We start from the raw sequence: 16,077 nt of genomic DNA, 5'->3' as shown, positions 1-16,077 counted from the left end.
AATCAAGAGCAACCTATAGAAATTAAAAAAAAATAACACACTTATTGATTTTGTGTTACTAGTTCTTGTATAATGAACATATACTTTGTCACGGAGCCAATTGGTAAATGATCGATTGTGCTCATCTTGAAGCCATTTCTGGTCCTTCACTTTACTTGGATTACATTCAAGCAAGTACTCCATATGCTTCCTAAGTAGCATATCACCAAGTCACCATTTGTCTTAAAACATATATCATATGAAGTAAAAAAAAAAATTATTTACTTACTTGATATACGGACTGATTTCAGTAGTGTTCTCCACCACAAAAAGATGTGCTTGCTCCAATTCTATCTGTTTAGGTGTATGCACTCTTCCAGAAGAGATTGGTTTGCCAACATCTACACCCGATTCATTTCTCATGGACGGAACACCAACAGATTCTACAGAAGTCAAGTACTCCGAGCAATATTCCATACCTTCTTCAACTATGTAACATTCTGCAATACAACCTTCTGGTCGGCTGCGATTGCGCACGTAACCTTTCATAACTTTCATGTTCTGTTCATGTAGATACATCCAAGTTAGACGAACCGGTCCACAAAATTGAACTTCTCGTACTAGATGTATCATTAGATGAACCGTTATGTCAAAAAAAGATGGTGAAAAATACTTTTCCAAGAGGCACATAGTTGTTGTAAATTCTTCTTGAAGGCTTGCCAGTTTGGAAGCATCGACAACTTTGCTGCATATCGCATTGAAGAAGCGAGAGACTCTTGTTATTGTGGTTCGGACCTTCTTATCCAGCAATCCTCGTAATGCGACTGGAAGAATATGTTGCATAAGCGTATGATAATCGTGTGATTTCAATCCAAACAGTTTTAACTCCTCCATCGACACACAGTTTCTAAGGTTGGAACCGTAGCCATCGGGCACTTTGAGCACTGACAACAGATTGCAGAACCTTTTCTTCTCTTCCTTCATCAATGTGTAGGTTGATTGAGGCAAATATGTTTTCTTGTCACCAACCTTTGGATGAAGCTTGGTCCGGATGCCCATATCCTGAAGATCTAAGCTACTTTTAAGACCATCCTTTGACTTGTGCGAGACATCAACCAATGTTCCTATAATACTTTCACACACATTCTTCTCGACATGCATTACGTCCAAAATATGACGCACAGGAAGAAACTCTCAATATTCAAGATCAAAGAAGATTGACCTTTTTTTCCAAGGGAGTATCGGATCTGCCTTTTCTTCACCCTTCTTCTTCTTCGAACATTTCCCATATACATATCCAATACGAGTCACCTTCTATAAGACTTCTGTTCCGGACAAGCATGTAGGAGCATCACCGAGTTCTTGGGACCCATTAAATGCCTTCTTTGCTTTTCTGAAAGGATGATGCCGATTCAAAAACCTGCGATGACCTAGGTATATGACCTTCCTGCTATGACGAAGATACAAGCCATGTGTGTCTTTACCACATACAGGACAACCATTGTAGCCTTTTACGACACAACCGCTCATATTTCCATACGCTGGCAAATCGTTTATTGTCCATAGCATAATGGCTCTAAGAGTGAATGTCTCTTTTAAATGAGCATCAAAAACTTCGATACCTGTGCTCCATAACAGTTTCAGGTCGTCCACGAGGGGTTCCAAGTAGACGTCGATGTCATTTCCCGGTTGCTTGGGACCCGATATCAGTAACGTTAACATGATATACTTCCTCTTCATGCACAGCCACAGAGGAAGATTATATGTTATCTACGTAACAGGCCACGTACTATGCCGACTACTGAAAGAACGATACGGATTAATCCCATCAGCCGCTACAGCCAATCGAAGATTCCTTGATTCATCTGAAAAAGCAGGCCACTTCTTATCTATCGATTTCCACGAAGCTGCATCGGCTGGATGTCTCAAATACCCGTCAACTTCTCTATCGTTGGCATGCCAAGTCAGATTCTTCGCTATTTCCGGTGTACCGTACATTCTTTTAAATCTGGGTATTGGGGGGAAATACCACAAGACTTTTGCTGGAACACCTACTGTAGGTTTCATGGACCCTTTGGAATTTTCCACCGAGATGCATAACAAACAGGACAAACATCGAAATCAACCTTGTCCTTCCTATACAGAATACAGTCATTAGGACAAGCATGGATTTTTTCATATTCCATACCTAAGGTACACAACGTCTTCTTGGCCTTGTAGATAGACTTTGGCAATTGACTTCCTTTCAGAAACATGTCACCCAACAGCATCAACAGCTCGTCAAAACTTGTATCGCTCCACCCGTGTTTGACTTTCAGATTGTACAATCTTACTAAAGCTGATAACTTAGTAAATTTCAGACAACCGTCGTAGAGTGGCCTTTTCGCATCTTCTACGTATTCAACAAACATGTCAGAATCTTTTTCCAGAAGATTATTAGCGGCCTTAACCATTTCGACGGTATTAAAAGCATCATCGCAGTCACCAAAAGTATGTGCTTTTGGTTGGTGGATGAGCTTTTTGTCTGTACTACAGACCATGTTTTCACCATGCCATGTCCAAATAACATATGTTTGGTCCAAACCATTACAGAAAAGATGATCTCTGATGATTTCAAAAGAATGCGATCCCATATTTCCACACCTTTTACATGGACATCGTAAGGACTCCAAATTGGGTAAGTTAATTTTACAAAACTGTAAGAAAGATTCAACACCATCTTCAAATTCTTTTGAGCGTCTATCGGAATTTAACCATGACTTGTCAATTCTGTGAAAATGTGTTATTTAAATCAATTTATTAAATGACCTAATAGTCTAATATTTCTACAACCAGATCAACAAGAACTTACTTTGTACTTTGTAAATGTGTAAATGACATATGAAGCATAAAAGTACTTACTTTGTACTAGTATCACCAACGTGTGCTTCTCGGGAACTATCCCCACGACCAGAAGATCTCGAAGTCTTTTTAACGGCTTCTAATATCCGTTTTGTCACTCCTGAGACCTTTGGATGAGCATGACCAACCTCTAAAACATAATAAACCAAACACACAGAGTTCAATTAGCAACCACAAGCACACACACAGAGTTCAATTAGCAATCACAAGCACACACATAGAGTTCAGTTTACTTACTCACGCGAACCATTGTTGACTGAGTTTAATCTCTGTACATAAGAAAACATACACAAAACTGAATAAACTAGATAATTTGCATTTTTAATCTACAAATAGGTAAGAACAGGCAATGAGACCCCAAATAACCCCAAATCGAGCAACAAAGCAATGAGACCTCAAATAAACCACAAATTTCTAAGACATTAACCATAAATTTCTCAAATCCGTTACTAAATAACCCCAAATCGAGCAACAAACTATGAAACCTTAAATAAACCCCAAATTTCTATGACATTTTACCCTAAATTACTCAACTCACAAATAACCCCAAATTGAGCAACAAAACTGATGAAGAACGGAAAAAAAGCTCATACCGATCGAAGACAACGATGTTAGGATTATGACTAGAAGACCTAGAACAAGGTTTTTAGGGTTGTGATGTGTCGCTGGCAAAGCTGCGACGGTGGTCAATGTTGGGTGGTGTCAGTGATGGTGGTCAACGAGAGTCAAGTTCTTGTTCGAATGTTTTTTTTTTTGGAGCAATATTAGATTTGGTAATAAATGTTTCAGTTGTTTTAGTTCCTCGTGTTGTGTACAAGTATATGAATATTTTCAATACTTAGTCATTTTTTCTTACTTTTCATATTCATATATGGTGGGAAACCAGTTGGAAATTTCCCTCCCGAACTCAAATAGGAAAATTTTGTTAATTTTTTATATTTAAGTATTACAACTCCTTCTTTACCTTTGACTGTAGTGTAAATGTGCCAAAATTTTGTGGGAAATTTCCCTCCATCTAAAAATGGTGAAATTTTGATCATTTTTAATTTTTTGGGTATTACCACTACTTTTTTATATTAGCTGTAGAGAAAAATAGACCATTCTCTACAGCTTTATATTCGACTAGAGTCTAATATAAGCATAAAAAAAGGTGACCGTAGTTTGTATTCAAAGACTCCGTTAAAAGGCTAAACTTGAGTTAAAAAAAAAAACTGTAGTTGTATCCCATATTTCTGGTAGTGATGACTCTGTCCTGACTCACGGGCTCGTTAAGATAGTGTGGGGAGGAAGTCAGCTTATACAAACCCGCAACAAAAGGAGCTTAACCTTCTGCAGAGCAACATGTTTCCAAATCTTCAGTCACCATCTTGCTGCTTCACATGAAGAAGACGACCCCGATAGTTGTGTCGGGTTCATGGCAACACGCTAACCACTTCGCACCGTGAAATATCCATACTTGTAAAAATTTCATGTCAAAACATCACTTGAGTCCGTCCCCGAACATGGTATTACTTATTAGGGTTGTACAAAAATTAACAGAAAAAATTGGAAAAAATTGATACTGAACCTATCCTAAATAAAAAATCGGTGGTACGTCATGTAACCAAAATTCGAATTTGGATGCCCGATCTAGTTTCAAAACTGGGATGTATATCGGTTTTTAATTTTGGCAAAATTGTTTATCATATGATTAATGATTGCATGACTCATTTTTACTTGGATTTTCAGCATAACAATAATTTTAGAACCGGATATGGATTTAAAACTAGTTTCAAATTGATTATGGATTTTAAAAGTTGGATAACCGGTTTCTTTAAACCAATTTTAAAATTGGATCCAGATTATTGGATAACCGAACTTTGAAAATCGGGTATTAAAACTTGATATTGTATTTAAAAAATTGGATGGCCGAATATTTGGATAACCAAAGTTTGGTTTTGGACTATACCGGATTAGTTATTGGAACAACTTTTATAAAAATTAAAATTTCATATTTAGTTATTAAGAGTGGTCAAAACCAAACTAGACAGATCTAGTTTCAGCCATACATGGTATTCCAAGGATAGCTACGGCATCGGTGTTATCTAACATGGCCCAAACTAAGTCTTCATCCTATGCCCTGAGGTTAATCTTGTACTCACAAACTATTGTACTTGTGGCTCTATATACTTTAATAAGCCCATTCTCGTCCTTAAATATTTATTATAGAAAAAAGAAATTACTTATTTAATATTTCGTATATAAAATTAGATTATTACTATTTTACTGAAATTAATTGAAGTAATTCAACTTTTTAATGGATAAAATATTAAAATTGATTAAACATCAATTTTTAAATAAAAGTCTTATTCAAAATCATTTATCTAAAGCTAAGATAATAAGGAGTTAAGAAGCTGTTTTAGTATAAGATCTAGTTCTATGTTTTTTTTTTCTTCCATTTATGATGTAGTCTACTCTATCTCATCCTCTTGCCCCCTAAATAGCTTATTCATTATATTTTCAGTAAATTTACTGTACTTAGCTATCATTGTAGTTTTATTTGATTTGAAAAAAAAGAGCTATCTTAACCATGGATGGTCATTACAATTTATTTACATTGCTAACTGCTTCCCCTCTAACTTAATAATGAAGTAATCATAATTTATGAAAACCGGATACATACTTAGTAAAGAAGTTAATCTGAAAACCGGATGTAAAAGAAAAATAACGACAGAAAAAAAAAAATCGGATATGGCCTAGTTAATATACAAGGTAATCACAAAATATGAAAATTCGACATACTTATTATGTATCCATATATTTTTAATTTTAAAAACAGTTCCGAAATCTTAAAAAAAAGGAGCTAAGAAAAAGAGAAAGAAGAATATGAAAATAGTCATGGTTTTTACACTCCTTAAAAATATGAAAAAATACACTGAGAAGATAAATCAATTGAAGATAAGATAAAAATTGAATTTTTAGATATTTAGAAGAATATATTTGGCTATTTTCCAAAAACAAGAAAGCTTGTCCTTCTTCTTCTTGTTGCTGTAGTTGAGACCAAAACCAGATAACAGTTCCAAAGAAATTCAAACAGAAAGAGCCAAAGAGCTACGAAGCTGATCATCCATATCAACCGCGTTCCGTCACAGTTCAAAAACACTCCAAACCTACCATTTCAAATCCCCAAAATTCAAATATCTCACCGATCAAACTCTTAAAAACAAACAAAACATAGCTTGAGGATATTCAAACAGAAAGAGCCAAAGGAGCTACCAAGCTGATCAGTCATTTCAACCGCGTTTCGTCACAATTCAAATCTTCTCGCTCTCTCTCTCTCGCTCTCATCTTATATATACATATCTTCCCGATTCCCAATCTTGAAGAAATGACAAGCTTTCGCTGATCAAACATTTAAACACCAAAACTTAGTTTACAAATTTCGATATTTTTTTTCTGTCTAAGATCTGTTTCCATGGATCCATCACCGCTGCTCGGAGCCTCGATTGCGGCGGAGCTGATCCGGAGCCGGCGAGTGGTGCGGCGTAGAACGTCGCCGCCGCTACGCCGGGCGGCGCTGATTCTCCGGCGAGCGAGCGGTCGGCGAATGAGGCTAAGAGAGCCGTCGGTGCGAGTCCGGGAGAGCGCGGCGGAGGCGCTGGAGGAGAGGCAGAGCGGCTGGGCTCGCTCCGGTCCCGTCGTAGCCCTAGACGCGGCGTGGAATTTGGCCTTCGCCGCTACCGGAATCGCCGTCCTCGTCCTCAGCCTCGCCGAGGATCCTCCCGTTCCGCTCCGGCTCTGGATCGCCGGCTATGCCGCACAGTGCGTCGTTCACGTTGGGTGTGTGATTGCTGAGTATCGGCGGAAGAGAAGAGAACGCCGTGATCGCGTCGCTGAGGAGAGTGGAGGAGGTGATAGCGTTGAAGATTGGAGTTCGAGTTCTGGTAGCGATGGGGAGGATTATGGGATTGACCAGAGCGAGGTTGATGATGATGATGATGATGGTGATTCAAGGTACGGCTCTATTATTTCGAGACATTGAGTGTCGTGTAGTAGAGTTAGGTTTATAATTGGCAAAGCAGATTCGGAATCAAGTTTGTCCTTTTTCCTCAACTATCAAATATCAATGACATGTTGATAATAATGGAACATATAAATGTGGAAGTTCATAGTGGTCCTTTAAATAATTTTTCGTTCCTTCTCAGAATTTATCATAACATACCAGACGGATTTCTTCTGTCCTTACCATCACTTGTCTGAGTTGTTTTCTTCATAGACTGCACAGAGTTGAAAGCTACATTTTTTTTTTCTTCCGAAATTCAAGAACAGGCAATTAGATAGTACTAGTTTCATTTCATGATTAATCAATTTGTTCTGGTATATATCACCGTGCCTAATTAGTTATTGAGATCATCGCTCTTAACAGCATAGCAAAGCATGTGGAGTCTGTGAATACCATGTTCTCGTTCATATGGTGGGTGGTCGGATTCTACTGGGTGAGCACCGGCGGTGAGAGCTTGGATCAGGATTGCCCTCAGTTATACTGGTGCGTTCCTGTTGCGTTTCTCATCTCAAATGCGGTTTCTCTTCTGAGAACATCTGCTTCGATGGTACTCACTAGTACTTATCTTAATTTGCAGGCTTTGCATTACGTTCCTAGCTTTCGATGTGGTGTTTGTCATCATATGCGTGGCCATCGCTTGTCTTGTGGGTATTGCCGTTTGCTGTTGTTTGCCCTGCATTATTGCCATCCTATACGCTGTCGCAGATCAGGTACTCGGGTTTTTTAAACTGTTTTGCCCAATTCTTGAATGGATGAGTTCAGTTTCTCAAATCTGCTCAATGTTTTGGGACAGATGTTGTGTTTTAATAGCATATTTTCAGTCATCCAGGCTTTGTTTGGTTTCGTTTTAGTTTTCTGTTTAAAATAATAATAGTGAAAGGTGGAGAGGATCCCTAAATGACACAGAATACAATTCTACCTTTCGTTTTTGTTTAAAAACCAAAGGAAAATGATTGTTATCAAAAGAGACTTCAGTAAGTCTATTGAAACTACTCTCTCTAAAACATGAGTAGCTCATTATCTTCTAAACCTTGTTAAGCCCATATAACCTTTTCTATATGAGAAGCTCCTCGCTCTGTCGAGTTTGGATTCATTCATCTTAGGCTGGATTCCATGATTAGGACCATCTACTCGTTTGAATTTTGGAATTTGGTACATATTATCATGGGGTTCCTTATTTTTTAAAAAGGAACTCGTGATCTTGATCTAAATATTTGACAGTCTTGTACCTGACATGAGATCTCACACATGCAATCTCAAAGCAGGAAGGAGCAACGAAGGAAGAGATAGACAGTTTGCCCAAGTTTGAATTCCGCATAGTTGGCAGTCCCGAGAAAGCCGACGGGGAAATTCAAGAATCTCCGCAAGGAACAATGGTGGAGTGCAACACAGATTCTCCCGTGGAACGCCCGCTTTCCAAGGAAGATGCCGTGAGTTATTCTGTGTTCATAACTGTCTTTACCATCGCTGAGATTGAAACTGATCGTCTTGTGGTCAAATCACAGGAATGTTGTGTTTGTTTGTGTGCGTACGAAGACCGAGCTGAGCTGAGGGAGCTTCCGTGCCGACACCATTTCCACTGCGTCTGTATCGACAAATGGTTGCAGATCAACTCAACTTGCCCGCTCTGCAAGTTTGATGTCTTAAAAATCGGAAATCAAACCGGCAGTGAAGTATAAAAAGACCACAGCTGTTTTATATATATATAGAATGTATCGTCTACAACATGACCATATTGTGCTATGTATTATCATTGTAAAGCTTCATTTTAGATTCAGTGTTTTCTCAGTTCTCACATGTTTTAGTCTTTTAGCGCGTTTGATCAGTTGCGTTGTGAGTTTTGAACTAGGTAATATGTATCTTGTTGTATTGTTCATACGAGAAGTGGAAGTGAAACGTTCAAGTCATGGAGGGTTACAACATACAAAATGATAAGATTCTATATGCAATAAGAAGCATCAAAACATGATAATGAGTGACATGCATAGCTTTTACTGGAAGTGCTCCTTCAACGACGGAAGGCAAGAACTATGTTTACTGTGAACAAAAATTACTAAAAAAAAAAACATCAGAGCTCAGGTGCGTTATATTCTTCCCTTATATCAGGAGGTCGTGATAGACCCATCTATCACCGTCACGCTTAGGTGTCATCACAGCTCGAACCCGGATCTGTGCCGTGGCAGGTTACTAATCTACCAATAGACCACTGGTGCTTCATATTTATTTACAGCCAATGTTTTTAGAATAGTCGAAGTCTTAAACATGATGTACTAGTCGCGTATAATATACATCATCAAGATAGAAATACAACAATTTGTCATACAAAGGCAGCATAGTGATGAATTATTAATATAATTTGGGTTTTGTTACGTTGATGTATTTATCATACTAGTAGTAGTAAAGTTGTAGAAGAGGAGAAGAATGTATACCGCTTTTTAGCTATTAGGGCTGCTGATTTTAAGAAATTTCAATTGAAGAATAAGTAAACAATCTTAAATATAGTATAATTAAAGTTACAAACAATATAATTTAATCAGCGTTCCAAACAATTTTTTAAACTAGTAATTATCGAAATTATTATAGATATACAATTAATTTTTTTTTTTTTTTTTAAGTTATGTACAAGGAACCATTACTTTCGTCTTGTAAAAGTAAAACATATAACACGTGGGTACTTGTCTTCTTCTTTTATTATTATTATTTTTTTGAAAAATATTATTATTGACCAAGATTACATGATATTATATATTAGCAGTGGAAGCGCATATGATATTATTGGTCAATATTATATAACTTAGTATAAGGACATTAAATTATGAGATTATCACTAGACCAAATTAACTAAAACGATACTTGTCTTTTGTAATTCTTCTGTACTTCGAAATTTTAAATGTCTGCTATTTATTTTAATCAGCAGACACTTCATTTATTCCACTTGGAACTAATCCTGGCCTAGCGGGATCTCCCGCGTCTCCCGCTACCGCCATCTGTCCCCTCCCGTTAATTGGCCAAACGGGAGTCCCGTCCCGTTATGTAGTGGGACGGGAGCGGGATTCGGCCTAACGGGAATTCGGGACCCCGTTAGGCATAAAAAAAAATAAAAAAAATAAAAAAATAACTTTTTAAAAGAATTTAAATAATTAAATAGAAGGATGTAATTGTAAGGAATTTAAATTAAGTGGGTAGAAATGAAGATTTAAATGAAGTTAAATAATTATATACAATGACTTAATTGAAAAGATTGTGAAGTAAATGGGTAGAAAAATTAATAAAAAAAAATGTGAAATTATAAATGGGCCTCCTAAAAAACCTCACCGACACCTAAAAAGGTGCGACGGCGAGGAAAAAGAGCACCCCTTTCCTCGTTAATTATTTGAAAATTTATCCCGGACAAGGGCCGGGATATCCCTTAGTTATACAAGTTAATCTAACCATTTATGTTTACATTTGCGAAATCAACTTCAAAATCGTCAAGAATATCGAAGCACATGAATGTTTCTTGTGCTCGATTTCTATGTTGAATCCAATCCTTACCGCACGTCAAAACTTCGACCATCTCCGGTTTCAAGCTACATCTTCTATCGTCGATGATGCGGCCCGCGCTACTAAAAGCCGCCTCAGATGACACGGTTGAAACAGGGATGGTGAGGATGTCTTGTGCCATAGATGACAAGACCGGGAACCTCCTTGCATTCTGTCTCCACCAAACCAAGAGGTCGATGGCTTCGTCATCCGACCTGACCCAATCGTTCCGATCGTACTCTTGGATCTCCGGATGGGACCGTGCGTCGGTTGCGCTCGACCTCGTCTGACTTGTCCCAGCTTCTTGTTGTTGAGGCGATGGGCTGTAAGCGGGCGCGTTGACGAAGACATTCGTGTATTGGTGTCTTCTCGGATACTGCGTCTGTGATTGAGATGGTTGTGCTCGGTATTGCGGTAGGAGTTTCGCCTCGTACACCTTGAAAAGATAAAAAAAAGCTTGCACGATCCTCGGGAGATCAAGTGCAACGTAATCTTGGTCCACGAAATGGTTTCTAATGTACTTCAGAAATTTTTTTAAACCACCAATTTTACATCGGACGTCTAGAATGGCTCCAAAACCGTATAATAATGGAACCTTTCCAGCCCCCCGATATTTTAAAAACTTGGCTGTCATTGCTTGAATAGAATCTTGAAAAATTGTTTCGTTTTTATATTTATCAAGATGCACAGCAATTGCGGTCATAGTATGAAGACCGAGAAAAGAAGTAGGAGTGTAAACAGCAGAGAGATAACAAGTTTCTTTGTAAAAAATGTCGAGAAAAGAAACAAATGATTCAGCCATCCTAATATCATATTCGGATATAGCGTTTTCCCCATGTTCGCTGTTAATGTAAGAAACAATAACATTGACGTAATGCTCGGATAAGAAGTTGGTCAACATGAGAAAGGTAGAATTCCACCTAATATTGTTATCTAGGTGAAATCTGCGTTCTTGGAGACCGTTTAGTCTAAGGCGTCTCTTAAGCTCATCTACTCTAGAGGTTGAACTATTTATCCAACTAATGTAATTCCTAATCTTGTTGATCGAAGGGTCATAACTAGCGGCTCCGGCTTGAACTATGAGGTTTATGATATGGGTAGCACAACGTTGATGCAAAAGGGTATCGTCAACGTTAAGTTTCTCCTTTAACTCCCTAATCATGGCGTTGTTGCTTGTGACATTATCTAAGGTTACATATATAACCCTATTGGTCAAACCCCACTCACCTATAACACTAACTATGATGTCTAAGATGTTTTCACCAGTGTGAGAACCTTCTATCCTCCTAAAGGCAATGATACGTTTGTTTAGGTTCCAATCGTCGTCTATATTGTGCACTACAACGCTCATGAAATCCATCTTAGATTGACCAGTCCATATATCCGAGGTTAAGGCAACGCTATATCTACCAGATGATATGGTGTCTTTCATTTGTTCATTTTCTCCTAAAAACCATTTTAGGATATCGGATCTCAAGGCTTTCCTAGACATTATTTGAACATTTGGAATTATAGAACTAATGAATCTGACGAAGCCTTAGATTCGATATGACTAAAAGATTGATCGGTGGAAACAAAATATTCTACTAACTCACGTCTAAAGCTTACAGGATCGATGTGACTTACCTGGCTTGACGAGGCTCCAGATTGAGTCCCCTGGCAGTGCCTGTGATGACTCCACAATAGCGACGTCCCGACTCTTGTGTTGTGAGCGCTGAAGATTTTGCCACAACTGTGACATTTTCCGGCTTTTTCGCCGTTCGCAATCACCTCTTCAAAGAAGGTCCACACAACGGACCTAGCACGACGTCGTGGTGGTTGTTGTTGTTGAGGTGGTTGTTGTTGTTGTTGAGGTGCTTCACGTTGTTGTTGTTGTTGTTGTTGTTGTTGTTCTCGTCGTTGTCGTCGTTGTCGGGTCTCCTCTTGTTGTTCACGTTGTCGAGGTCGTGGAACTTGACTTCGAGGTTGAGGTGGTGGTGGTGGTGGTGGTAGGTCTTCTTCTTCTTCTTCCTCCTCCTCCTCCTCCTCCTCCTCCTCTTCTTCATTTGGATTTTGGGTTTCATCGTCATCTTCTTCTTCATTTGGATTTTGGGATTCACGATAATGTTGCTTGAATACTTGAAATTCTTGAAAAGCCACTTCGGATGGCGGAATTTGAGCTTGATAGGCTTGCTCGGGATCCATTTGAGGGTAGTATGACACTTGGGTGTTTGGAATTTCAGTGAATTCCGAATGGTTGAAAGTAGGAGCAACATAATTTGGATCGAAGGAGTATTGGGTGTTTGGGTCGGGGGCGTTTTGAGATAAGTGCAACCAATTTTCTTCAAAACGGTGCATTTGTTGACCTCGGGAAGCTCTTCCCCTTCGACCTCCTTGGTTGCGGGATGAGGAGGCCATGAAAAAATGAAAGCGTTAGAGAGAATTTGAGATTAAAATCGAGAGTGTGAGAGAATTTGAGATTGAGATTGAGAGAATTTGAGAGAGTTTGAGAGAGTTTGAAGGAAAGGTGTGAAGAAAATGAATGAAATGAGAGGGTATTTATAGATTTTAGAAATAAGTGGGTAAAAAAAAAAAAAAAAAAATTCGGCCGAAACTCTTTAAACGGCTATATTTAAACGGTAAAAAAAAACGGCTCTTTTTTTTTGGCCGTTGGATCTTTGATCCAACGGAGATCCAACGGCCGAGATTAAAAAAAAAAAAAAAAAGCAGCGGGACTAACGGGATCACCGGATCCCGTTAGCCAAAGTAACGGGACGGGAGTCCCGTCCGTCAGCGATAACGGGACTACCGCTCCCGTTACTGTGCCTAACGGTAGCGGGGATTCCGTCCCGTCCCGCTACCGTTAGGTCAGGATTACTTGGAACATACATTTCAGAACGTTGCCGATTTCGATTATATTGTGAAGATGGCCACTATTTCTTCTCAGTCAAAAAGTAATGGCGGGGCGGGTGATTAAGTTGAATATTTGGTCAAAATAGATTAGTATAGTAGTTTAATTAATTTTTGTTATATCATTCTTTTAATTAAATAGTCACATTGCTTAAATATTATAAATAATGCTAAGAATGTTTTTCTTCAGCCCAAACAATGTTTTGGAGTAGGACCAAACAAATAAATGAGACAATTTTTTACAAAAATCTTATTTGAAGATAGAAATTCTCTGATTACCTCAAATTTTCAAACATTCTATAAATATCTAGTTTTTTTTTAATATATTTTTTTATTTCAAATGATTTGTGTTATTTTAAATGAAACTTTAAATAGCGGAGGAAAAATTAAATGAAAGTTTAATAAAACTGTAAGTAAAAAAGAAGCTGAAAAGGGTAAGGTATTCTCATAAACAAGTGTTCTTAAAATAAAAATAAGAATGAGAAACAAAGTATTATAAAAAAAAGTTTTTTAAAAGAGACAGCCCGGATAATTTTTATAATAAAGAATTTATATTTGTAAGAAGTTATGGGCTAAAACACATTCTGATAACTCTTTTTTTCGTAATGCTCAAGTTAATGTTGATGTTGCTCCACCATCCAAAATAAGATGTTGATTCTTCTAAAGTTTTGAGGAACTTCGCGGAATTGGAGTCCAGCTTAACAATTTTAGGCAACAACTACAAATGAATAAACCCTTTTGCTACATTTCTCGTCGATTACATTATCCTGAGCAACGTGGATTTTATTACAAGCGTTTTTTTCAATTTTTATTTTTTTTAATGCATTATTAGTCAATGAAACAAACGTAAATATAAAAATATAAAAATATAAAAATATATTACGCTACCATACAAACACACCACAAAATTAAATGAATATGGACAGTGATGATTTATGGACAGTGATGTCTGTGAAATTCGATCTCACGTCTTACGTGTATGAGGTTAAGTGATAAGTATTACCACTTGCTCCAAACAAACTTGGGTTATAAACGTAGTTGTTGTAGGTGTCTTGCATGATTAACTGGGTGTAGCACGCGGAATAGTTCATAATTGTGAGGAGGAAGTGAATGCGGACAATTGAGTTAAGGAATAAGATGTAACATAATTTTAGAGTTATTGGTGGTATAAATACTCAATCTTTTTCATTTTGATATATACACATAATATCATTTCTTTTTCTTTGACGAAAAAAATACATAACGTCACGTTTTAGAACCACCATTACTCTCAATCGTTAAAATGACATTTGGCATGCAGTTTTTTTTTTAATAATTCTTTTTCCCTTGGCCGACATTTGAAACAAGGAGAAGAAAATAATTCAAGATTATAGTCTACCATTCAGAATTCAGAACAAGGCCATGACTTCCTAAAAGTTAACTAGTTTATCATTAACCTTGTTCAGCACTTGCGTTCCAGTTAAAGGTGGCCATATGGGATCCCGCGGGACCCCGTTTCCCGTATTATTGGTACCATGTGAGAAATGGGAAAAACCCATATTATAAAATATGGTACCGGGACTTTTGTCTCGGAACCATCCGGGAAATGGGACGGAACCGGGATCCCCGTTTAGCACCGTTTAGTACCGTATTTTTTATATTGTATTTTTTTAATGGAAAATATATGAATTTTTATTTATTTTAAATGTATTTATGATTAAAATAAAATAAAATAAAATAAATATGGGAAATATGGGAATCCCGGAACCGCGAAATATGGTACCGGGAATTCCCGGTACCGTGGAAAATGGTTCCGGGATTTCCCGGTACCATTTTTTACGGTCCCGGGAGTCCCATTTCCCGCAAAATATGGGACGGGACCAGGGGATCCCATTTCCCGGGTTCCATATGGCCAGCTTTAGTTCCAGTACACCACTCCCTTTTTTATTCAGTAAATAAACAAATAAACATCTACAGTTTCTATTCATCAAAGCTAAAGTAGAGGCTGTTGTAATAGGCCGATCTTGATTATCTCCTTGTCTTCGGTGGGAGATTGCCTCGTGAAGACACAATTTGGAGGGTTTGGCAGTTTAGAGAGCAGGGAGCTTTCGGAGAAGGAGAAATATATTAAGGCGAGGCAAAGAAGAATCTTCACCGGATTTTTAATCGCCATATTTGAGAGAGAGAGAGAGAGCATGTGGGAAAAAATTTATCATTTAAAAAAATTACGTTTGAGTTGTCTACGTGTCATCTAATTAACAGATTAATAGTAATGGTGGTTTTAAAACATAATTTTAAGTATTTTTGTCGTTAAAAATGATATATAATCAGGGACGAAGCCAGAATTTCACTTTAGGGAGAGCTAATTTATAAAAAAAATTCAAGAGGGGCTAATTTATAAATTTTAAGGATAAAAAATTGTAAAAATAAAATAAAAAATGAGTTAAAATGCAAAAAAAAAAAAAAAAATTGAGGGGGGCTATAGCCCACGTTCAGTGACACCTGACTTTGTACCTGTATATAATTGTGTCAAAAATGAAAAGATTGACTATTTACGCGGTCAATAACCCATAATTTTATAACAATAATTTATTTGACTTTGACCTAAGATAGCAAAACATAATGCTATACGAAAGAATTCATGTAATATATTTGTATTATTGGCTAGACATAAAATCCCGCCGCCCCCCCCCCCCCCCCCCCCCCCCCCCAAAAAAAAAAGACACCGTCAATTTAGCATTCAATTATGTCCACAATAAGTTTAT

General features: G+C 37.6%; 1 protein-coding gene, 1 non-coding gene and 1 pseudogene across 3 annotated transcripts; 1 reads left to right on the top strand and 2 right to left on the bottom strand.

Moving 5' to 3' along the window:
- Positions 1-1,293: 1,293 nt before the first annotated feature.
- LOC149401751 (uncharacterized) lies at positions 1,294-3,130 on the bottom strand (annotated as a pseudogene).
- Positions 3,131-5,848: 2,718 nt separating this feature from the next.
- Positions 5,849-8,829, top strand: LOC149401750 (E3 ubiquitin-protein ligase At4g11680-like). 2 transcript variants are annotated; one of them, XM_089612240.1, is made up of 5 exons: positions 5,849-6,873; positions 7,286-7,405; positions 7,500-7,632; positions 8,185-8,352; positions 8,428-8,829. In XM_089612240.1, exons 1-5 carry the CDS (start codon positions 6,335-6,337, stop codon positions 8,599-8,601), a joined length of 1,134 nt encoding a protein of 377 aa, XP_089468366.1. In that variant the 5' UTR covers positions 5,849-6,334; the 3' UTR covers positions 8,602-8,829. The 2 variants fall into 2 exon arrangements, with proteins under 2 accessions (XP_089468366.1, XP_089468367.1); XM_089612241.1 differs by having other exon boundaries at positions 5,852-6,873; positions 8,188-8,352.
- A 164-nt stretch (positions 8,830-8,993) lies between these two features.
- On the bottom strand, positions 8,994-9,081 carry LOC149401749 (small nucleolar RNA snoR114). The gene has a single exon (XR_016296891.1). It is a non-coding gene; the product is annotated as a small nucleolar RNA snoR114 (small nucleolar RNA).
- Positions 9,082-16,077: the final 6,996 nt, after the last annotated feature.

Source organism: Urtica dioica, chromosome 4 (genome assembly GCF_054948205.1).
Source record: "Urtica dioica subsp. dioica isolate 48M chromosome 4, U.dioica_male_clone48M_v1_H2, whole genome shotgun sequence".
NCBI classification, from domain to species: Eukaryota; Viridiplantae; Streptophyta; class Magnoliopsida; order Rosales; family Urticaceae; genus Urtica; species Urtica dioica.
The sequence above is the reverse complement of the archived record's forward strand: the minus strand, read 5'-3'. Positions and strand labels throughout refer to the sequence as shown.

Bases quoted from the DNA above. Each gene is read 5' to 3' on its own strand.
- LOC149401750 (XM_089612240.1), top strand. From the start codon at position 6,335: ATGGATCCATCACCGCTGCTCGGAGCCTCGATTGCGGCGGAGCTGATC. The intron at 6,874-7,285 runs GTACGGCTCTAT...CGCTCTTAACAG, and splicing joins GATGATGATGGTGATTCAAG to CATAGCAAAGCATGTGGAGT. The intron at 7,406-7,499 runs GTGCGTTCCTGT...CTTAATTTGCAG, and splicing joins GATTGCCCTCAGTTATACTG to GCTTTGCATTACGTTCCTAG.